The sequence below is a fragment of the Pseudophryne corroboree genome, chromosome 2 (genome assembly GCF_028390025.1).
Source record: "Pseudophryne corroboree isolate aPseCor3 chromosome 2, aPseCor3.hap2, whole genome shotgun sequence".
NCBI lineage: Eukaryota > Metazoa > Chordata > Amphibia > Anura > Myobatrachidae > Pseudophryne > Pseudophryne corroboree.
This window is the reverse complement of record NC_086445.1, coordinates 539,918,958-539,944,182: the sequence shown is the minus strand read 5'-3', so window position 1 is coordinate 539,944,182 and position 25,225 is coordinate 539,918,958. Positions and strand designations below refer to the sequence as shown.

The 25,225-nt window shown below is 46.1% G+C and overlaps 1 protein-coding gene across 1 annotated transcript in view; it reads right to left on the bottom strand.

Annotated features, from left to right (window-relative positions):
- The window catches only part of HDAC1 (histone deacetylase 1), a 148,800-nt gene that overhangs the window by 12,821 nt on the left and 110,754 nt on the right, over nt 1-25,225 (bottom strand). The window contains exons 10-12 of the mRNA XM_063954269.1: nt 766-874; nt 557-687; nt 217-363 (exon numbers count right to left, since the gene is read on the bottom strand). Coding sequence (XP_063810339.1) covers nt 217-363; nt 557-687; nt 766-874 — 387 coding nt within the window. The remainder of the gene's footprint in view (nt 1-216; nt 364-556; nt 688-765; nt 875-25,225) is intronic.

Here is a 25,225-nt window from a genome sequence, read left to right as displayed (position 1 = left end):
TTTAATATTGGATAATTCCATGAAGTAGAAGGTACTGTCATACTGTATGTGCAATACCCTTGAATGCAACAGGTTGCCAAGCTTATTGTGCCATGGTGAGCTAAATTATTGTGTTCCCATCCAAGTATTAAAAACCTTGGGCAATGAACAGTGTTATTTTAGTTTGACTTTGTACTAAGCCATCTGGCAGGATAGGATAGAAATTATTTCCCTCACCTTTCTTCTCTTCTCCATCTTTCTCTTCCTCTGTTTTGGCACGTTTTGCTTTTTTGAAATTGGCAACATTCCTGCGCCCCCCTTCACCTTCATCCTCAGAGTCCGAGAATTCCTCATCACAAGCAATCCTCTTATCTGAAGACCGAACTGCAAGGAAAATACAGTTTGGTGTGAGTGTGGTCTTTACATGCATAAGGGGAGATTCAAATGTTTGAAAAGTCAGTTGGGAGTCTATTTTTTCCTATCTAATAGACAGGGAAAAACAGAAACCCAACCGACTTTTCAAACATTTGAATTCCCCCCAGTGAGTCTTAGAGATTGGCACTTTTATGCTTCTTACTGGAAATGCGTTTGTCTGGATCATCCTCATCTTCATCACCACTATCATCATGCACAGAGTGATCAGGGTTGTCCTGCATCTGGACTCCAGGCGCATGTGGGAGCATACGCAAATTCTCAAACAGCCGCTGCCTGAAACAAAACCACAAACCATTTCATTGATGTCTGTCTACTCTCAAAATACTTCAGTCTTTCACAAACATTACTCACTTGATCTTCTCTAGGTATTCATTTGTGTTCTGGTTGGTCATGTTAGAAGGACTGATGTGGAGTTTGAAGTCAGGACCAAAGTATTCAAAGTAATCATTGTATGGAAGTTCTAGAAAGTAAAAAATAGGGCAAAAAGTTAATCCAGCCTACTAAAATACACATAACTAGTATTTGACATTTATGTTTTGACAAGAGCAAATGTATATGTCACACAATTGCGACACAGCATATGGTTGTACAACATCAATAAACAAGATACAATAATAAATCCTTATGCATAAACTAAATCACCCAGAAACTTTAAAACAACTTCTCCAATAAAAACACTTATGTTTTTAAAAATTACATACAGGTCATGTTTCAATAACTAAAAGGAGACAATTTTCTACCCCACCTTCATTTCTAAGAATGAGTGGTTTTACTGTAGGGATTTATATGGGGTGGCAATTACCTTATAGTAGATGCTATCCCTTGGACCTGGGACAGGGTGTGTTTTGATGACATCATTGTTTCATAAAAAGTGACAACATCCACCAAGCCTGGCAACAGGGGGTTAGAGAGTACACTCGTACCCGGCCCCAGGTTTCTGAGGAGTCCTAGACACTCAGGAGCCTTGGAAGCCCAGTACCTGTGTCCCCTTGCCTGTGCTGCACTGTATTCAGCAGGGCACAGGCAAGGAGCTTGGATGACCGATGGCAGGTGTCACAATAAAGTATGTTTTGTGCTGTGAAGTTTGGAGGGCTGGAGATAAAGTGTCTAGGGAAACACAGGGAGATGTGATGGACAGACAGAAGATGATGGTGAGGCTCAGAAACACACAATCAGCAATTTGCTTCCATATACTACCAGATTTTATATTTCAACCAACTAGTTGGATGAAAGCTGGTCTAGTAATATGACCAAATTAAGAGACATAAGCAGGAGGTGAGGCTGAAACACAAGTGAGAAGAGTAGATAGCTGGAGAGACAAAGGGAGTGATGAGGCTGGAGACACAGAGGTGAGGCTGGGGGATGATCCAGTGGCCAACTGACCAGGGATGAATAGGGGGGCCCCAAACACGTGTACCATGCTCCAAGATTTCTGTTGCCTGCCCTGAGCTCCACCCCTTCCAATCAGAACACTACATACATTTTTACAAGACAATAAATGGGAATACAGCATGAGAAGTGCTACATCTCCCTAATCCTGGCACCTATAGACTCAGGGGTGTCTTTGTTTGTAAAAGATCCTTATAAATTATCTTGATCACACAAGGGGAATTTTTGCCATTTTGAACGGTGGATTCATGTTAAAGCATGAAAACAAAAAAAACTTTAATGCAATGTTGAAGAAAAAGCCATATTTGGTAGACCAGCTTATCTACGTGGTGAAATAAGCAAACGAATGCTAGTTTCAGAAAAGTCAGTCTTACGAGCAAACCACAAAACAGAACAAAGTATAAATGTGTGTATTGCTAAATTACAGACATTGATGTGGCATGTGACCAGCCTAAACAAAATAGGCTCAGCAGCAGAGGTGTTAAAGCAAAAGAACTTCATTTATGTGCAAGAGAGACTCATGGTGTTAATTGTTTGCTCACTACACTAGCAGATTGTATCCAATACTTACTGCAATTTCACCTTCTGTCAATGTGCCACATCTGTGTTATGTAATAAATGTAGTGTGTGTCAACAGACTAACCAGTGCAAATAGACATATGCACCAGTCCATTAAAATGCCTTGTTTTTGGCGATTTGGTAGATGGCTGCATATTGCAGTCCCATGTAAGATTTAACAGCTGCACAAATAAAAAGCTAGACAGATCAAAACTGTTTTATAGCTAATAAGCCTATTAGCTAATGAGTCTTAAAAAAATTAAAATACTGATGTGCTCACTGCTTCAGAAGACTGTGGCACACTAGACGTAATAGCACCTTTACACAATAGGTAATTTTCCATTAAAACACAAAAAAATAAAATCAAAATAATTTAGGCAGCTACTAATAATTAATTGTGGAATGTTTAGAAGCACCTAAAATGGGTTGGGACTGAAATGCCGGCAGACAGAATACAGACCGCAGCATCCTGATGTGTAGAATCCCAACAGGGGAAGGTAAATATGGATACCCCCCCCCCCCCCCCCCACCCGACCACAATTTCTTTTAGCCTAAACCTAACCCTCCGCCCCCCGAAGCCCAAACCTTAACCCTCCCGGGGGGTACTTAAACCTAGCTTGCTCTTCCCACTATATTTTTCTTTTAGCCGCCGATGCCACCTCTATGCTGGTGAAACCCAAATTCTGGGTGCCCCTGCCCTTCTCTCTTACAATTAGTACCTCTTACAATTCCAATTTATTCTGATGAAACCGCCAACAGTTGAAGCTTGAAAAATGCATTAGGCCGAGTGTTTGCATACCTGACTACATAGCGGATGGGACCTATAATTACCCTCTGGAGACCACTGGTTGGACATCCTGCAAATTGCACTAAGAGACACTAACATTTTCAGAAAGAAGTCTGCACTGCTAAATAGAAGTGACCAAATATCTTGCATAGTGGCTAGAAACACTCATTTATGTGTCCCTACTATTAAACAGCATTAACAGGGTTTACTAACTGATGTGACGCACATGCAACTAAACTCAGACGAGTAGGCTTCATATTTGTACATAGAGCGGCTATATTAAAAAATGATATCTTGTACCAAATGTGAAAATACAGTAACAGTGAAAGTGTCTGTGTTACGAACAAGTAACATTACGTATATATGCTCTGGTTAAATAGCTTGACTGAAGAAGAAAAAGAAAATGAAAAAAGTTGCACTGCTTTTTGATACTTGCTTTGGAAGATTACAGTAGTGCATTTTATTAAAACTTTAAATAAAAATACACCAATATTTTCAAATACCTCCGATATTTAATCGGTTTTGCATGCTCTTATTCATTAACAATGGGATTGATTCAGAGATGGTCGCAGTTCATACAGCAGCTGCGTGTTTGGACACAGTTGTACAAAAATGTGCTAATGCCCCAGGATTGTACATATAGGCCTCCTGACGGATTCTGTGATCTGCTGCTGCGTCCCCAAGATGCAGTATTGGATCAGAATCAGTTTATTGCTAAGTATTTCAGTTCATAATACACAATACACAAGGAATTGGTTTCCAATAGCTACAACTCCCATACAGTATATGATATACAACAAAAAACAGAGGAAGAACATGTGACGTATAACTAGAACACACAAGTAGAGATCTGAATATGAGAGTGTTGCTAAACGAATGTCGAGTTGAACAGTTTGATTGCTTGAGGAAAGAAGCTGTTCCTGTGTCTAACCGTTCGCGTTAGTTGCAAGCAGTACAGTCTACCAGACAGTAGCAGTCGGAACATATCAAGAGCAGGGTGAGAATGGTAGTCAATCCTCCCTGCACTCTTCGTAACCCTTGCCAGATAGATATCCTCAACTGCCGGAAGATTTGTACCTATGATTTTTTCAGCAGATCTTACAACCCGCTGTAGCATATTTTTGTTGTGGATTGAGCAGAGCCAAACCACACTATTATCGAGGAGCAGAGGATGGATTGAATAATTGCAGAGTAGAAGAGGAAGTTTGAACTTCTTAAGCGGACGTAGAAAGTACAGTCTCTGCTGGGCTTTCCCCAGAACCCCCTCTATGTTAGATGCAATCCAAAATGTTGCAGAGGATGGCTGCCACGATACTGCTCTCCTTTGTGTGTTTTTTTTTTTACTCCCGTCTCTGTAGCACTCATATTCTACTCCAGGGATGAGCTGCTGGGACTTCGTACCTCCGAGTGGCTGGGACTCACCTCAAGACAGTCAGGGAGGCCTGCTGGATGCTGCTGCCAGTGCGGCCCTATGTCGGTATGGCTGCTGTGCCATGGACGGTGTGTGCAGGCACAGCCGGAGCACGAGTAATGGATGGCGCCGAGCTGCGACTGGCCTCAGGACTACAGGAGGCAGCCCTCCTTGTGATGCGGCGATGAGCGGGGAAATGAGGCTGATGCGACCTGTACTAACCCCCCCCCAGAAAACGTGGTCCCCTTTTGACCCTGGAGGTGCCTGCAGCGGCCCAGACTACATGACCCCCGACGAACCAGGAAGTGCAGCCGTCCGTGGATAGTGCGTCGGCTGTGTAGCTGCCATCGGCCGGAAGATTAGAGCGATGGGAGCTTCTGTGCAGGCGACATCCCCCAATGCGGTGGCCGGCTCCGGAGGAGAGGCTGGCGGTCCCCCAGTAACTGCAGCCCCCGCCGACCCAGCTGGTAGGGAGCGGCTGGCTGGGCAGGTGGCAACCGTTTGGGGGGGCCTGAAGATGGAGGCGACGGCTGGCTCACAGGAAGCGTGAGGCGCTGCCAGACGAGCTGGATGGTGCAGCACACGTGGCGGCTACAGGAGGCCCAGTCTGGAAGCGCCATAGAGGTAGGCGCGCCAGTGCCCTGGTCAGATGGAGAAGGTTCAGGTCAGCTCTCTCAGCGGTAGTGCTGGCCAATGAATGCTCCCTTGCAAACAAAATTGATGAACTTCAGAAGCTTCTTGGCTGCGCCAAAACAGGCATTGCTGGGTCGGCTGCCCTATGTTTTACAGAGACCTGGCTCAGTGAGCGAGCGAGAGTGCCTGACGAATCTCTGTCCCTGCCAGACTTCAGTATGCATAGGGCAGATCGGTCGGAGCTGCAGTTGGTGAAAACTAAGGGGGGGGGGGGGGGAATCTGTTTTTACACTAACACTGGCTGGTGCACTGACACTGTGGTTCCGCATCAATCTTGCAGCCCTGACTTGGAGTCCTTGTTTATCGACTGCAAACACTTCTACTCCCCTCATGAGTTTGCTTCATTCATTCTGGTAGGGGTATATATCTCCCCACAGGTTTGTGTTAAGACAGCGCTGCATCAACTGTGCTTGAATGATGCAGAGCGTAAACACCCGGACTCTCTGCCCATCGTATTAGGAGACTTCAACAAGGCCAATCTGAGCAAGGAATTGCCCAAATACCGCCAGCATGTTAAATGCCCCACTTGCAGAGAAAACATCTTTGACTACTGCTACACAACCATAAAGGACGCCTACCAACTTGTCCCCCAGGCGGCTCTGGAGCATTCTGACCACTGCCTGGTCCACTTGCTCCCCACCTACAAGCAGAGAGTAAGATCCGCTAAGCCAGAGGCCAAGTCAGTGAGGAGGTGGTCCAACGAGGCTGAACTGAGACTGCAGTCATGCTTCGACTGCACTGACTGGAGTGTTTTCGATTCCGCTGCTATCGACTGACAATCTTGTCGATACGGTTACTTCATGTTAATTTTTGTGAGGACTTGTGTGCGCCGGCAAAAACTGTCCGTATCTATACTAACAACAAGCCTTGGTTTACCACTAATCTTAAACAGCTACGCCTCGCCAAGGAGGAGGCGCATAGGAGTGGGGGGATAAAATCAGGTATAGACAAACCAGGAATACCCTAACTAGGGAGATCAGGGCGGCAAAGAAACGCTACACCGACAAGCTAGTGACCAAATTCTCAAACAATGACCCTCGAACGGTGTGGAAGGGCCTGAAGGCTGCCACCAACTTCAAGAGTTCCACTACCTGCTCCGGCTCTAGCCAACAGCTGGCAGAGCAACTGAATGGCTTTTACGGCAGATTTGAAAAGTCCCACGATGCTAGCAACACTCAGACTAATCCTGATGCAGTGCTGGTGGCTACAGCGGACATAACCCCTCGCTCCCAGGAAACCCTGCCCACTCTTCAGGTGGAGTCAGTTGAGGAAGCCGATTAGAAGGTTGAAGCCCAGGAAGGCACCTGGCCCAGATGGTGTGTCTCCATCCACCCTAAAAACATGTGCCGAACAGTTGGCTCCGGTCTTCACAGCCATTTTCAACCTGTCGCTTGGAAATTGTGAGGTCCCAGCTTGTCTTCAGCGCTCGCTCATTATTCCAGTACTGAAAAAATCTTCCTCTCACGGCAACCAGAATAATTACAGGCTGGTTGCACTAACTTCGGTGGTGATGAAGACGCTGGAACGTCTGATACTGAATCATCTTAAGACCAAAGCAGGTACCGTCCTCTACCCTCTGCAGTTCTCCTACAGGGCGAACCAAATCAGCAGAGGATGCAGTGAATCTAGGTCTGCAACATCTGGATTTGTCAAGTGTCTACGTTAGGGTTTTTTGTGGACTTCAGCTCTGCATTCAATACTATTATTCCTGCCATTCTACGTTCTAAACTGCACAGCTCAGGGGTACCAGAAACTATATGTTCCTTGATGGTGATTTTTTTTTAACGAATAGGGAGCAACGGGTCAAGATGGGGATTTCACCTCTGGCGTTAGGACGACTAGCATGAGTGTCCTTTCCCCCTTCCTATTCTCACTGTACACCAATGACTGCATTTCTGAAGACAAATCGGTGAAACTCCTCAAATTTGCGGATGATACCACGCTCATTAGACTCAGATTGTGAGGAGTCTGCTTACAGGAGGAAGGTTATGCGGCTGGACACCTGGTGCAAGGCAAAACAATCCAGAGCTAAAACACACTAAAAATGGTTGAAAAGATTGTCGACTTTAGGCAACACTCCCCCCACTCACAATTGCAGACAATGTAGTAACGGTGGTGGAAACCTTCCGATTCCTGGGCTCAACAATCTCCAATGATCTTAAGTGGAAGTCTAACATGGTGAAATTCCCCATCTACATGATCATCAGTCATCTGAGTAACTCTCAAAGCTACTGCCCCCTGCATGACCAGAAAACTCTGCCGGCACAGCCATTTTTTTATTTGTAACCCTGTTGGTCGCTGCCCTTTCCCCAACGCCTGCAGCTTGATAAGGGGGTACTGCGACCATCGCAGACACAAATCCTGCGCATATCCAGAACAAACAATCGGGTTTGCGTACAGTTCTGAATTATGACCAAACTCCAATGGCTACGGGTTGTCGCTGCACAGTAGACAGACATTTATTTACATGATGGTGTTACATGGTGATTGAGTATTTTCAATAAGCATATTTAGAGGGGTACTAAAAAGGTCTGCGTGTGGATATTAACATAATAAAATTGTATGGCTCTAGAGCAGGCTTTCCCAACCACGGTCCTCAAGGCACACCAACAGTGCAGGTTTTAGTGATATCCAGGCTTCAGCACAGGTGACTTAATTAGTAGCTCAGTTATTTTGATTTAACCATCTGTGCTGCAGCCTGGATATCACTAAAACCTGCACTGTTGGTGTGCCTTGAGGACCGTGGTTGGGAATGCCTGCTCTAGAGGTCTCTCATTTGTCTCCTAATACAGCTTTTTCCACTTCCACAAGATTGTCAAGATCAGGCCATTACTAATCCAGAAGCTACAAAAATGCTTCTTCACATTCATCTCTCTCCTAGATTACTGTATTCTACATTTCTTTGGCCTCCCAAACTTCTGCGTTACCCATCTTCAGTCTGTTTAAGGCTGGGTACACACTTGCCGATGTGCACCAGATATATCATCCGAACCGGCGGCTCGGACAATATATTGTATACACCGTCAAGTGTGTATACCCTACATCGTTAACGATACGCGCTCCCGAGGGCCGTTAACGAGGTACAATATCTTTCGTTTTCAACTTGAAATCTTAAGATTGTACGAGATGGCGTGCTCCCGGATGTGGGTGCATGCCGTCACTGACTAGACGCAAACGATATCGTTCAGTGTGTATGAACGATATGGATTGCGGGGGATCTTGCACAATGTCACTGATATCGGCAAGTGTGTACCCAGCCTTACTCTGCTGCCCACCTCATTGCTTAGTTCTCTTTCCAGTTAAGCTTATTGTACTTTAAATGCAAATATAAAAGCACTTTGACTCCTACTGGGAGAAAAGGCCTATGTAAATAACATAATTTTTGATCTACCTTTGCCAGTTACTCCATTGCTTCCCTGTCCACTTCAGAATCAAATTCAAACTTCTCACTCACCCCTACAAACTCCTCAGTTTACTCCAAATGTCTCATTTCTGTGGTCGGGTGTTAAAGTCCCTTGCATAGCATACTGAGCAATATGTGTATATATACAGGAAGAGTAAAATGAAAGCTATTATGGTACAGGAGGTTTAGTGTTCAAATCTGTTGCTTGGAGTGGTGTTAAGAAGCTACAGTCGTTTATTTAAAAGAGGATTACGGTACTTACCGATAACTCCATTTCTCTGAATCCTCTCGGGGACACTGGAGATCTAGACAGCTTGGGAGCTGGCTCCTCCCCCTTCACGCCCCCCCATCCCTCCAGTTTTAAAAATTGACAGAGAGAAGAGGAAACATGAAAGTCCCAAGCCATACAGGAAGGAACCAACCGTACCACAATGTAAAACCGCAACAAAGAAATAAGAGGATTTTGGTACTTACCGATAAATCCATTTCTCTGAATCCTCTAGGGGACACTGGAGTTCCATCTTAGACATTAGGGGTGTGAAGTCTGTGAACCGGAGGTGTGGCACAATCTTAAAAATTTGCATTGTCTGCACAGCCGGCTCCTCCCCCTTCATGCCCCTCATGCCTCAGTTTTGAAAATTGGACTGAGACGAGGACACGTACGAGAGCCTATGGCGAGGAACTGAACCGTGCAACATGCCAAACAGTATCCAAGAGCCTCTTTAAACGAAAAACCAACGCTGTTTGTACAAACTGTATGAACAAGAACTATGAACACAGCAGGATTGACAGCACAGAGGCGGGCGTCCAGTGTCCCCTAGAGGATTCAGAGAAATGGATTTATCGGTAAGTACCAAAATCCTCTTTTCTCTTTCATCTACTAGGGGACACTGGAGTTCCATCTTAGACATTAGGGGACGTCCCAAAGTTATCCCCCAGGGAGGGAGTGCTGTCTGTTGCCTGCAAAACCAAACGTCCGAAGTTAGAATCTTCGGACGCAAAGGTATCGAACTTATAAAATTTCGCGAACGTGTGGGCTGAGGACCACGTCGCCGCTCTGCAAAGTTGAGTTGTGGAAACCCCTCTGGAAGCCGCCCCGGAGTCACCCACTGATCTAGTGGTATGCGCACTTGTCCGCATTGGAACCTGTTTACCACTGGAAATATACGCTCGTCTCATAACAAGTCTAATCCATCGAGACAGGGACTTCTTAGAAGCCGGCCAACCTTTCTTTGGACCATCCTAAAGTACGAACAAATGATCTGACTTTCGAAAGGACGATGTAACTTGTACGTACACCCTTAAAGCTCGTACCACATCCAATGACACATACCCATCTGTTGGACTCTGGAAAGATGGGACTACAATTGGTTGGTTAACATGAAAACCCGAAACAACCTTAGGAAGGAACTCAGCTCTTGTACGGAGTTCCGCCCGATCTTCAAGAAAAATCAAAAAGGGACTTTTACATGATAAGTCTCCCAACTCCGAGACCCGTCTAGCCGAAGCTAAGGCTAGTAACAACATTACCTTCCAAGAAGGATATTTCAGGTCTGTACGTAGTAACGGTTCAAACAAAGGCGATTTAAAAAAAAAAAATCTAACACCAATTCAGGTCCCACAGGTGCCGTGGGGGTACGAAAAGGGGGTTGTATCCGTACCAGCCCTTGCAAAAAAAATTTGAACCTCTGGTAAGGATGCCAACCGTTGTTGAAAAAGAATGGAAAGAGCAGACACCTGAACCTTCAGAGATCCCAATCGCAGGCCTAATGTCAGGCCTGCTTGAAGGAACAATAACAGTCTGGATAAGTGGAAGGTTTTCGAATCCCATCCACGTTCCTGACACCAGTCTAGATATTTCTTCCAAATTCTGTAGTATTGCCCCGCAGTAACCGGCTTTCTAGCCGCAATCATCGTAGGAATAGCCAATCTTGGTATTCCCCTGTTTCTTAAGATCCGGGTTTAAACAGCCACGCCGTCAAACGCAGTCTGTTCAGGTCTGGGTGAAGAAACGGTCCTTGAGATGGTAGGTCCTCTCTCTGAGGTAACCTCCACGGGTCTTCTGACAGTAAACCCTGCAGGTCCGAATACCAACTCCTGTGTGGCCAATCTGGTGTGATTAGAATCGCCCACACTCGTTCTCTTTTCAACCGTTTCAGTATGAGAGGGAAGGGTGGAAAAGATGTACACCCTTTCGTAATCCCAAGGAAGCGACAACGCATCTACTCCCTCTGCTGCAATATCCCTTGTCCTGGATACATATCTGGGCAGCTAGCGATTCTGCCTCGATGCCATAAGGTCTATCTGCGGAAGACCCCATCTCCTCACTATTATCTTGAAAATCCGTGGATGAAGACACCACTCTGCCGGATGCATGTCTTGTCGACTGAGATAATCTGCTTCCACCATGTCAGGGAGACACGTACTTGTGGATGAAGTCTGATTCTCCGATGAAGTAGCCAATGCGACCCTGCTCCTTGAGCAATGAGATTCATCTGAAAGGGTCGGGAATGAAGTCTTCCGTACTGGATAGCTTTGAACGACGCTACCATTTTTCCTAGAAGTTGTACACAGAGATGTAGAGACACAGTCGGTGTCCCTAGTACTTGAGTCACCAACTTCCGTATGACCTGAATCTTGGATTCTGGCAGAAAACTTCTTAATCTCACCGTGTCCAATATAAGACCTAGGAACTGAATCCGTTGTGTTGGAATGAGGCTGGATTTCTTGAAGTTCACTATCCATCCGTGTTGAATTAGAAATTTGTGAGATGTGAGAGCATCCTTTACCAGCTTCTCCTGAGAAGAGGCTTTGATTAGGAGGTCGTCTAGATAAGGTATTATAGTGACTCCCCTTACTCTTAATTCTGCCACCATAACCGCCATGATCTGTGTGAAGATCCTCGGGGCTGAAGATAGACCGAACGGTAGAGCTCTGAATTGATAATGATCCTTTACCAATGCAAACCGTAGGTAAGCTTGGTGGGGAGACCACATTGGGATATGCAGGTACGCATCCCTTATGTCCATGGATACCATGAACTCCTTGTGTTCTAAACCTGCAATGACCGACTGTATTGATTCCATCTTGAATTTGTAAATTCTTAGAAATTGGTTTAAAACTTTTAAATTTAGAATTGGTCCGACTGTTCCGTCTGGGTTTGGCACGACAAAAAGACTGGAATAAAATCCCGTTCCTCTCTGAGGGGTAGGGACTGGAACAATTACCTCAAACTGTAGCAATTTTTGAATTGCTGTAAGTAACGCCTTTGCCTTCTGAGGTAAACCTGTTGTAAAAAATTGACTGTGAGGTCTCTATTGAAAATCCAACTTGTACCCCTGGGAGATTATGTTGTTTATCCAGCTCTCTGGAGAGGTGTTGGTCCATGTGTCCTGAAACCCATCCAGTCGTGCGCCCACCAGGGGAGACCGCAGGTGAGCTGGGAGACCGTCATGCAACGTTTTTTTCAGCAGGTTTAACCTGCTTTCTAGTTGCTGCCTGTGAGCGGCCTCTACCTCTGCCCCCACGTGCTTGTCCACCAAAACCTCTTCCTCGGCCTCGAAAGGACTGAGATCTGAAGGAATTAAACGTTGGTCCCGAATAACCTCTTTTAACCTGTGGAGTGGTTCTTGTATAAGGAGTAGGCAGGAATGTGGACTTCCCAGCTGTAGCTTGGGAAATCCACTTGTCCAATTCTGGACCGAAAAGCGTGTCACCAGCAAAGGGAATAGCTTCCACCGCCTTTTTAGTGTCAGAATCTCCCTGCCATTCTCTAAGCCATAAAATTCTCCTTGCCGATATGGCCGATGCAGAAATGCGCGATGCAATCCTACTAGCATCTTTAGATGCCTGACATAAATATGAAGCCGATTCTCAAATGTGTTCTGCCAGATGCGTAATCTCTTCCAAGCTATTTTCCTCTTCAATAGCTTGTATAGTACGACTGGCCCATGCTCCCATGGCTTTGTTATCAAAGTTGTTACATTAGGTATCGGCAAAATTGTCTTTTTTGATAACCTACCTAGGGAAGCATCCACTACCGGTGGATTCTGCTATTTATCCATTACACCCTTAGGTAAAGGATACGTTACCTGAAACCGTTTTGGGAATTGGAATCGTTTATCAGGTTGTTTTCCATGTCTCCTCCATTTGATTCTGGAGGGACTTAGGAATGGGAAACACTGCTGAATGTGGTTTCCGGGATTCGAATAAGTCGAATTCCTCAGGCTCTTTAACCTCCTCACCTTTAAAATCCAGTATATCCTTAACTGCATCAATTAAAGAATCAATACCTGATATCGCTGAATACTCCTCTGTAAATTCAGCGTCCAGGTTAGGTTCAATTAACCCTCCTATCCATAAGGAGACCATCCTCGTCCTCCGTTACCTGAACAACAGGAAGGGGTCTTTTAACTGCCTTGCGCACATTCGTGTCTGGTTGTGCGGGTGGCGTTAATCTTATGAGAAACTCTTTCATCGTCTTTGAGAACCCGCAGCCCACTCTGATTGTTGTTTGCGTGATTCTGTCATTTCTTTGGATATTCTGTCTGTAAGAATATCCTCCCAGGATCTGGATGGAGCACTGTTCCCCGGCTGTGCGCCCCTGTCTACGCAGGAGTCGCACACCCCTGAACTGCCAATTGTTACATTTCGTACACACGTAATAGGCCTTTGATGTCTTGGTTGCTGCCTTAGACATGGTTAGCCCTTTTGTTGACAATTTAAACACAACTTTCACCCTTTATTCAGGAAAAGAAAGTTTGTAGTATATGACGGGAGTGAAGTGTTTGGAACCGGTTGTAATAACTCTTCTGATGAAGAGGTGAATGAAAAAAAGAAATAAATTAATTAATTAAATAATAATTAAAATATCAAACACTAGCCGGTTAGCAGCCCTCACAAGCCCAGCTGTCAATCAGCTACGATGATAGGGTTGTCCACGTACTCCCAGAATTTTCCTCAGGATCTTTGAATAGAAGTCCCTTGAAAATATAAATAATAATAGTTATTCCTTCAGGAGATCCTCAAATATTTTGTCATCATTTTACCAGCAGGGGGAGCCGAACTGAACTTCCCTCATAAGGTCTAAGAGGGGGAGGGCTGTCCCTGCCCCTCAGTTTTGGCGCCTATGTAGTTATTTTAAAATGGCCACCATAAAAAAATTTAATGCACTTCATAAGAATGTCTATACCCTACACTGAGCGTTTGTACCTCCTGTCTTTTCTAATAAACAGTGTCTTTCCTCCGGCTCTGTGCACTATAATCGAGCCGTTTGTCTGCCCCCGCGTCTTAACTCACATGGGACCCGGGCGTGCTGTATAAGTGTCTCACTTAGAGACACGGCGGACGCGCTGCTATCTCCTGCGAGAGCCGTGCGCGCTGTGACAGTCTACCTCAACCGCGCGACCCGCCGTGTCTCCAGCTTCCGCGGGACCCGGGCGCGCTGTACAAGCTCTATGCTTCAGCAGCGCGTCCCGACTCTCCCCTGCATATGTCTCTGTCAGCATCGCTATCTAAGCCGCCAGTATAGCTGGCGCTTTCTGCTTCATATGTGATGTATTAAGCCATTAGGGATCTGACTAAACGGACTGTACCTAAGTGTACAGCAATACTGCCTTTATATTACTGGCCCTTGTTACAACCAGTACTCACGTTTTGATGTAAAAACAGAGATGATCTCCTGAGGAGAGATGCAGATCCCTTCAGTAGGGATCATTGTCTCACATATATATATACAAACTTTGTCCCCCTTTTCATAGGTTGACGCAGCCTGTCTTTGAAGAAAATCTGAATCTAATCAGGAGCTACCTGCTCCTACGTGCTTCACCTCTAGCACAATTTTCAAAACTGAGGCATGAGGGGCGTGAAGGGGGAGAAGCCGGCTGTGCAGACAATGCAAATTTTTAAGATTGTGCCACACCTCCGGTTCACAGACTTCACACCCCTAATGTCTAAGATGGAACTCCAGTGTCCCCTAGTGGATGAAAGAGAAATTAACATAGTAACCAATCTGTTTGAACTAATGATATAAGAACACGCAGGCTGACAGCACTGAGGTGGGCGCCTAGTGTCCCTGAGTGGATTCAGAGAAATGGATTTATCGGTATGTTCCAAAATCCCCTTTTCTCTATCATCCACTAGGGGACACTGGGGACGTCTTAAAGATACTCCCATGGGTGGGAGTGCTTTCCGAAGTCTGAAGAACCATACGACCAAAATTTGCATCTCTAGATGCAAACGTATCACGCCTGTACCTACACCCGTAAAGCTCTGACCACATCCAAGGACAGGTCCCCCTCTAACAAGCCGTGGAAGGAGGAGACCACAATCGGCTGGTTTATGTGCAAACCCGAAACCACCTTTGGTAAAAACTCTGCTTTTGTATGGAGCTCCGCTCTGTCTTCATGAAAAACTAGGAAAGGACTTGTACATGACAGGGCTCCTAACTCTGAGACCCATATTGCTGATGCTAAAGCAAGTAGCAGAACTGTTTTCCAGCTCATATTTTAGATCCGCCCTTTCCAAAGGCTCAAAAACGGCCAATCTCAAAAATGTTAACACCAAATTTAGATCCCACGAGGCCGTGGGAGGACGAAAGAGGTGGTTGTATTCTCAACACACCCTATAAAAATGTCTGGACCTCGGCAAGGCGCCAGACGTCGTTGGCAAAGGATCGAGAGGGCCAAGACATGTAACTTCAAGGATCCCAATCTCAAACCTCCATGCAAACCAGTTTGGAGAAACCTCAACAGCTTAATAAGACGGAATTCTCTGGGGTTCAAACCCCTAGGCTGACCCCAGTACAAGTACTTCTTCCATATTCTATAGTAATGTGCTACAGTGACAGGCTTCCTTGCAGCTAAAGAAAAAAATACAGACAGCGCTAGCTGATTTCTTATTAAAATATTTCTATTTTTATAAAATATAAAGAATCTCCTTTTCTTACCCCAAATAAAGATATTCATATCTAAAAAACATGGCAATGTTATGTAAAATAACAATAATAGCACACACAACTATATGCTCTATTGTGTGGAGTAACTTCTTTCCACAAACACCCACAGCAGTCAGCTGGATACAATTAGCTCACACTTTTATGCTCCAATGTTAAAAAAGTGTCCAAGTCTCCGTTCAGATACTTCGTTGTTCTTTCGGCTCAAAAGCCAGAAAAGATGATAATTTAACAGACTTCTATAACAGAGCTATTGTTGCAAAGTCTCTTGTTAGAGTATAGACAAATATTCACATGTCCATATTTTTGAACACACTGATCCTTGTTTCCAGACAAGTTAAATTGAAAGGCAAAGTCTCAGTAGTTATTCTCTCCCCTTGAGAGTAATGATATTTTTAATGCACAGCAGCAATCATTTAGTTGTCATTTAGCGGATATTGATATGCAGATACAGGTTGAGTATCCCATATCTAAATATTCCGAAATACGGAATATTCCGAAATACGGACTTTGAGTGAGATAGTGAAACCTTTGTTTTTTGATGGCTCAATGTACACAAACTTTGTTTAATACACAAAGTTATTAAAAATATTGTATTAAATGACCTTCAGGCTGTGTGTATAAGGTGTATATGTAACATAAATGTATTCTGTGCTTAGATTTAGGTCCCATCACCATGATATCTCATTATGGTATGCAATTATTCCAAAATACGGAAAAATCCTATTTCCAAAATACCCCTGGTCCCAAGCATTTTGGATAAGGGAGACTCAACCTGTATATAGTGCTTTTCTCACGATAGCACAATCATTCATGAGTCTCAGCAGTTTAATTTAAACATGGCCATGTTCTATGTAAATATTACCAGAGTCCCTCATGGGTTCCGTCGCTTTACACTCCTGGCTCTGGTGCTCAAATACCTTTCATAGAAGCCTTATCAGGAGATCTTTAGCGTTATGTCCCAGCGTGGTGAAGCAGACTCGTGGCGTGCTGATTAGCGGGTAAGTAGGATCAAATGAGACGCGTTTCTCCGCCTATGGATGTCAGCGGCTTCTTCAGTCAGATCATCTCAAGGGGAGAGAATAACTACTGAGACTTTGCCTTTCAATTTAACTTGTCTGGAAACAAGGATCAGTGTGTTCAAAAATATGGACGTGAATATTTGTCTATACTCTAACAAGAGACTTTGCAACAATTGCTCTGTTATAGAAGTCTGATAAATTATCATCTTTTCTGGCTATTGAGGCAAAAGAACAACTAAGTATCTGAACGGAGACTTGGACACTTTTGTAACATTGGAGCATAAAAGTGTGAGCTAATTGTATCCAGCTGACTGCTGTGGGTGTTTGTGGAAAGAAGTTACTCCACACAATAGAGCATATAGTTGTGTGTGCTATTATTGTTATTTTACATAACATTGCCATGTTTTTTAGATATTATCTTTATTTGGGGTAAGAAAAGGAGATTCTTTATATTTTATAAAAATAAAAATATTTTAATAAGAAATCTGCTAGCGCTGTCTGTATTTTTATCTTTTCTTTTTTGATATATTTGAGGGGCAGAGAAGGTTTCTTTTTTATAGTGAGCTGCAGGCGGATTTTTCTTTTTAAGATCATTCTAAAAATATGTTATATATACACTAATTGAATTATCTAAGCAGCGCCAGGGGGTTACTTTGTTGTGTCTGTGTTTCCTTGCAGCTAATATGGTAGGAATAGCAGATTTCGGGATACCTCTGTCTCTTAGTATCCTGGTCTGAAGAACCACACCGTCAAATGTAGACTGTTCAGATCTGGGTGAAGGAATTGGCCTTGTGACAACAGGTCTTCCCTCTGCAGCAGTTTCCAAGGATCTTCCACCAGGAGTCCCTTCAGGTCCCAGTACCAACTTCTGCAAAGACAGTTTGGTGCTATCAAAACCACCCACGCTCTTTCCTGTTTCACAATTTTTCTTCCAAAAGGACACTGCCGACAGGTCCTGTGGAGGAGGAGCAACAGAATTTCTCAACCCAGTCAACTCGAGCTGTTTTAACAGTTGGTGGTGGTGTGGGAGTTGTAAACGTCAGGCTGGTTAATTTTTTATTTAATTTAATTACAGCTGTGCGACTCCTAATTTTTATTGCTTTCTACATCCCTACGGTCTTTCTCCTTCTATTCTAATAGGGTGAAAGTACTGCTGATTGGTGTGTGTGCGCGTGTGTGTGTTTTTAACATGGCATCTAAAGCACCAACCAAGACCACAAAGACTTATGTATGTTCAAAATGTGGAGAGAAAAAAAAAAAAAAAAGAAGGAGCACTAAATGTTGCCAGCTGAGGGATGTGCGACACGTTTGGGAATGGACGCTCAACCTGGATGCAGTGGTCCGTACGGGTCATGGGAAATTGCCATGGCAGATACTTCTAAGGAAATGGTGGAATCCCGCAAGCAACATTTAGAATGGTCCGCAGGATTTTCCAAAACTCTGGAAAAATTCCTAATTAGAATTATGCCGCCCGCACAGGTAGAAAAGAATGTGCGTAAAGCTGTAAAGAGACCCCCTACGTCTCCTGAAAGAAAAGTCGGAACAGGAGGAGGGTCTCCTGTAGGATGAGGGGGAGTCAGTAGAGGAGATAATGGAAAGTAGAGGACATAATGGATGTCAGCCCCCAGGAGGAGGATACTGAGGTCAAGGGAATAGAATCCCTTGCTGAAGCGGTAAAAAAGGGCCTTAACTTCAAGGAAGTAGTAGTTAAGGAACCTGAGGTCTTTGATCCGAGTCTCAGAAACCGCAAGCAGCTATCTTTCGGATTCCTCAGACTCTACAGGATCAAATGGGAGACGCATGGAAGCATTCTGATAGACTCTTCCAGATTCCTAAAAAGTTCACGGCTAATTACCCACTGCCCAAGGCAGTCCTGTCCATATGGCAGGTTCCTCCGATTGTGGACAACTCCCTGGCTAGACTGTCAAAAGAGAAAGACAATCTTACCTATACCAAATGTGACTACACTAAAGGATGTGTCAGATCGTAAGTTGGATACGGCACTAAAATCTATCTTTTTGGCTGCAGGAGCATCACAAAGACCTACGATTATCAGTGCTTGGGTTAATTAGGCTATTGTAGAATGGGCTGGTCAAATATTTCAGGCAGTGGCGGAAGATAACCAGGATAAGGTAGTTAGACTAGCGGAGCATATCCGGGAGTCGGCCACATACATTTGCCAAGCTACAAAGGATGCTAGCAGGATAGCGTCATGCATCTCGGCTTCGGCTATATTAGCCAGAAGAATTCTGTGGCTCAGAGAATGGCAAGTGGACTCAGATTCCAAGAAGGCAGTGGAGGCGATCCCCTTTGTAGGGGAGGCTTTATTTGGTCCAGAATTAGACAAATGGATTTCACAGGCCACGGCGGAAAAGTCTACTTTTCTGCCTACCACATATCCTAGAATTACAGCACGGTAAGAAGAAATTCCTCTGGTCCGGTGTTCAACTCCTTTAGGTCTCAATCATTTCAAGCTAGAGGAAGAGGTTTTGACGGTCAAGCTCGTGGAAACAGAGGCAGAGGCCATTCCCAGTCCACAGCCAGAAAACAGGACTCTAAGCCTACTGACAAGACTGCGGCATGACATTCTCCCAGCTCACTTTATGTCTCCAGAGGTGGGCGCACGGTTGATAATGTTTCAGGACGCCTGGGCCGAAGACTCACCAGAAGGATTCGTTTGATGCCTCAGGCCAGGACCTCGTTAATTTGGTGGTCGATCCACAAGAACCTAGCAGCGGCAAAGAGGTTTGGAATCTGGGACTGGAAAATTTTGACAACAGATGCCAGTCTCAGAGGATGGGTAGCAGTATTGGACAACCATCAGTTTCAAGGAAGATGGTCACTACAGGAGAGCAGTCTTCCAATAAATGTACTGCAGTTAAGAGCCATTTACAATGCGCTTCTTCTGGTGGAAGACTTAGTATGGGCTCAGCATGTGAGTGCAGTCGGACAATGTGACGTCAATAGCATACATAAACCATCAGGGAGGAACAAAAAGCCGCATGGCTTTAAAAATAAAATAAAAAAAAGAGTCCACAAGGATTGTGTGTTGGACAGAAAACTCAACATAACCCTGTCGGCAGTTATTCCAGGAGTGGAAAATTGGGAAGCAGACTTCCTCAGTCGTCAGGATATGCATCCAGGGAAGTGGTGTCTACACCTACAGGTCTTCCATGCAGTGGTAAGACAGTGGGGTCTACCGCAGATAGACCTAATGGCTTCTCGGAACAACCATCAGCTGCAAAGATATGTGGCCAGGATGCAGGATCCAGCAGCAGAGGCGGTGGACGCACTGGCAATTCCCTGGACATACGAACTAGTGTACACCTTCCCGCCATTTCCCTGGTTGCCAAGAGTTTTGTGTAAAGAAAACCGACTGCTGTGACAGCGTCCTCTAGAGGGAGTTTTAACACGTCCCGTATAGTCAGAATGAGGGGTTCAATACCCTGAGCAGAAGTGGAATACCCATTAACGGGATCCCCATCCTCCTGTGGGTGTGGTATGAGTTGTCGGCAGCCGGGTCCCCGGCGGCCAGCATACCGGCGCTGGGATCCCAACCGCCGGCTTGCCGACAGCTGGGCGAGCGCAAATAAGCCCCTTGCGGGCTCGTTGAGCGTGACACGCTATCTATTCTCCCTCCAGGGGGGTCGTGGACCCCCAACAGGGAGAAAAGGGGTCTGTATGCCGGTTGTCGGGATTCTGGCGCCGGTGTACTGTGTGTCGAGATCCCAACAACCGGTATACTGAATACCACCCCCTCCTGTATCTCTTCATCTGAATCAGAGAGTAGAGCAGGTAAACCATGCTTTTGTGGTATTGAGTTAGAGGGGGGGGGGGGGGGGGGGGGGGGGGGCTGTGCAACAGCTTGTTGTAGTAGCTGAGTTTTGTGAGCATTAGCAGAGAGTTGTGATGACATATCAGACATATTTTTAAGGGCCCCTAGCCAGGAAGGCTCTTGGCCCTCTCCCCCAGCCCCCTCACTGAGTTGTGAAGATTGGCTGTATTGTTCACAGTAAATCAAAATGACACACACAGACAGTAACACTTAGCAAGCCTGCCCTTACTGTATGTGAGAGGGAGATATAAAGAGAGGAGACCAGCACACCCCAGCTACACAGCCCCAGTGAGGCTGTCAGCCTATTATATCACAGACAGTGTACAATAGCGGCTCTCCCCTTTTGCTACACCCTGTACCAGTTTTCCAGCGCGTCTTGAGTGTCAGGAGGAGCTGTGTGAGTCTGCTGTTGCTGCAGTAAGCAGAGGAAGGTGCCAAAATGCAGCTGGTCCCGCTCTGAGGTAGCTCTCCCCTCCCCAATGGCGCCGAAGCTATAGAGGTTTTTTTTATATGGGCAATGTCTCCTAAAGGGCTGGTCTTCTGTATGCCGGCGGTCGGGCTCCCGACGCTCAGTATACCGGCGCCGGGAGCCCGACAGCCGGCATACCGACACTTATTTTCCCTCGTGGGGGTCCACGACCCCCATAGAGGGAGAATAAAACAGTGTGGCGCGCGTAGCGCGCCACCGAGCCCGCAAGGGGCTCATTTGCGCTCGCCACGCTGTCGGTAAGCCGGCGGTCGGGCTCCCGGCTTCGGGATGCTGGTCGCCGGGAGCCCGACCGCCGGCCAGCCGTAGTGAACCCCTCCTAAAGTGCTTAAAAACATCACACAAGTGCTAGTTTAAGTCACCGCTAACCAGTTTACACAGGGGGCTATATCGAGTTCCCCCCAGGAGGGTCCCGTATGCCTCCCCTGCGTGTCAGCCGCACCTTGAACCGGGGGACCCCCCTAGCGGGGCTCCCAGTGTGTACTCACCACTGTAGTCCCCTTCAGGCTAGTGTTAGGGGTGTGTGGGGTGCTGCGATTGCGACAGCTAAGGCGCAGTGCGCCACTGAACAACCAACCTCTCAGGACGGTGGTCCTATAGCGGGGAAGCGGCTGACCCCTCGCAAGGCCGGTGACCATCTCCCCCCTAACTCCCACGATGAAGGTATGCGGTTGGCCAAACAGCATACCGAAAATAACAGATTTAAAATAAACTGAAGAAAACTCTCTGGAGCTGCAGAGATGTGCATCCTCTCCTGAGTGCATTTTTTTCTAAACTGACTGTGGGAGGGAGCATAGAGGGGAGGAGCCAGCACACCCAGTGAAGAATTTTAAAGAGCACCGGTTCCTATGGACCCCATCTATACCCCATCGTACTAAGTCTCCCCAATATCCCTTATGGAAGCTAGAGAAAATAGTACAAAAAAAAACCTTACCATCTGGCTTCTGAACCAGACACAGTTTTGAATAAAACTCAAGTTTTGGGTCAGAAAATCCCAAACTAGAATAGGAGCCACTTTCAATAGGGATTTTGGTGTAGGGACATTAGCAGGAAAAATAAGAATTTACTCACCGGTAATTCTATTTCTCGTAGTCCGTAGTGGATGCTGGGAACTCCGTAAGGACCATGGGGAATAGCGGGCTCCGAAGGAGGCTGGGCACTCTAGAAAAATCTTAGACTACCTGGTGTGCACTGGCTCCTCCCACTATGACCCTCCTCCAAGCCTCAGTTAGGACACCGTGCCCGGACGAGCGTACACAATAAGGAAGGATTTTGAATCCCGGGTAAGACTCATACCAGCCACACCATTCACACTGTATAACTCGTGATATGAAACCCAGTTAACAGTATGAAACAACTGAGCCTCTCAACAGACGGCTCAACAATAACCCGATTTAGTTAACAATAACTATGTACAAGTATTGCAGATACACCGCACTTGGGACGGGCGCCCAGCATCCACTACGGACTACGAGAAATAGAATTACCGGTGAGTAAATTCTTATTTTCTCTGACGTCCTAGTGGATGCTGGGAACTCCGTAAGGACCATGGGGATTATACCAAAGCTCCCAAACGGGCGGGAGAGTGCGGATGACTCTGCAACACCGAATGAGAGAACTCCAGGTCCTCCTCAGCCAGGGTATCAAATTTATAGAATTTTGCAAACGTGTTTGCCCCTGACCAAGTAGCAGCTCGGCAAAACTGTAAAGCCGAGACCCCTCGGGCAGCCGCCCAAGATGAGCCCACCTTCCTTGTGGAATGGGCATTGACAGATTTTGGCTGTGGCAGGCCTGCCACAGAATGTGCAAGCTGAATTGTACTACAAATCCAACGAGCAATAGTCTGCTTAGAAGCAGGAGCACCCAGCTTGTTGGGTGCATATAGGATAAACAGCGAGTCAGATTTTCTGACTCCAGCCGTCCTGGAAACATATTTTCAGGGCCCTGACCACGTCTAACAACTTGGAGTCCTCCAAGTCCCTAGTAGCCGCAGGCACCACAATAGGCTGGTTCAGGTGAAACGCTGACACCACCTTAGGGAGAAACTGGGGACGAGTCCTCAATTCTGCCCTATCCATATGGAAAATCAGATAAGGGCTTTTATAAGACAAAGCCGCCAATTCTGATACTCGCCTGGCAGAAGCCAAGGCCAATAACATGACCACCTTCCACGTGAGATATTTCAGATCCACGGTTTTTAGTGGTTCAAACCAATGTGATTTTAAGAAACTCAACACCACGTTGAGATCCCAAGGTGCCACAGGAGGCACATATGGGGGCTGAATATGCAGCACTCCCTTTACAAAAGTCTGAACTTCAGGTACTGAAACTAGTTCTTTTTGAAAGAAAATCGACAGAGCCGAGACCTGTACCTTAATGGAGCCCAGTTTTAGGCCCATATTCACTCCTGCTTGCAGGAAATGCAGAAATCGACCTAGTTGAAATTCCTCTGTTGGGGCCTTTTCGGCCTCACACCATGCAACATACTTCCGCCATATGCGGTGATAATGATTTGCTGTAACCTCTTTCCTAGCTTTAATAAGCGTAGGAATGACTTCCTCCGGAATGCCCTTTTCCTTCAGGATCCGGCGTTCAACCGCCATGCCGTCAAACGCAGCCGCGGTAAGTTTTGGAACAGACAGGGCCCCTGCTGCCGCAGGTCCTGTCTGAGCCGCAGAGGCCATGGGTCCTCTGATATAATTTTTTGAAGTTGTGGGTACCAAGCTCTTCTTGGCCAATCCGGAACCACGAGTATCGTTCTTACTCCTCGCCTTCTTATTATTATTCTCAATACCTTTGGTATGAGGGGCAGAGGAGGGAACACATAAACCGACTGGTACACCCACGGTGTTACCAGAGCGTCCACAACTATCGCCTGAGGGTCCCTGGACCTGGCGCAATATCTTTTATAGCTTTTTGTTGATGCGGGACGCCATCATGTCCACCTGTGGCCTTTCCCAAAAGGTGTACAATCCTTTGGAAGACTTCTGGATGAAGTCCCCACTCTCCCGGGTGGAGGTCGCGTCTGCTGAGAAGATCTGCTTCCCAGTTGTCCACTCCGGGAATGAACACTGCTGACAGTGCTAACACATGAATTTCCGCCCATCGGAGAATCCTTGTGGCTTCTGCCATCGCCATCCTGCTTCTTGTGTCGCCCTGTTGGTTTACATGGGCGACCGCCGTGATGTTGTCTGATTGGATCAGTACCGGCTGGTTTTGAAGCAGAGGCCTTGCCTGACTCAGGGCATTGTAACTGGCCCTCAGTTCCAGAATATTTTGTGTAGAGAAGTCACCTGACTTGACCAAAGTCCTTGGAAGTTTCTTCCCTGTGTGACTGCCCCCAGCCTCAAAGGCTGGCCTCCATGGTCACTAGGACCTAGTCCAGTATTTCGAACCTACGGCCCTCCTTAAGATGGGCACTCTGCAGCCACCATTTTAGAGATACCCTGGTCCTTGGAGACAGGGTTATCAGCCGATGCATTTGAAGATGCGATCCGGACCACATGTCCAACAGGTCCCACTGAAAAGTTCTTGCATGGAACCTGCCGAATGGGATTGCTTCGTAGGAAGCTACCATTTTTCCCAGGATTCGCGTGCAATGATGCACCGATACCTGTTTTGGCTTCAGGAGGTCTCTGACTAGAGATGACAGCTCCTTGGCTTTCTCCTCCCGGAGAAACACTTATTTCTGGTCTGTGTCCAGAACCATCCCCAGGAACAGTAGACGTGTCATAGGAACCAGCTGTGACTTTGGACTGTTTAGAATCCAACCCTGCTGTTGTAGCACTTTCCAAAATAGTGCTACCCCGACTAGCAACTGCTCCTTGGACCTCGCCCTTATAAGGAGATTGTCCAAGTACGGGATAATTAAAACTCCCTTTTTTCGAAGGAGTATCATCATTTCGGCCATTACCCCGGTAAACACCCTCGATGCCTTGTACAGTCCTGTCTGGACTTGGTAATGGTAATCCTGTACCACAAATCTGAGGTACTCCTGGCGAGGATGGTAAATGGGGACATGCAGGTAAGCATCCTTGATGTCCCGGGATACCATGTAATCCCCCTCGTCCAGGCTTGCAATAACCGCCCCGAGCGATTCAATCTTGAACTTGAATTTTTTTTATGTATGTGTTCAAGGATTTTAATATAAATGGGTCACACCGAACCATGCGGTTTCGGTACCCCAACCCGTGTAGAATAGTAACCCCGTCCTTGTTGAAGTAGGGGCACTTGAGTATTACCTTTGGGAATACTGCTTATTAATTGCCTCTAGT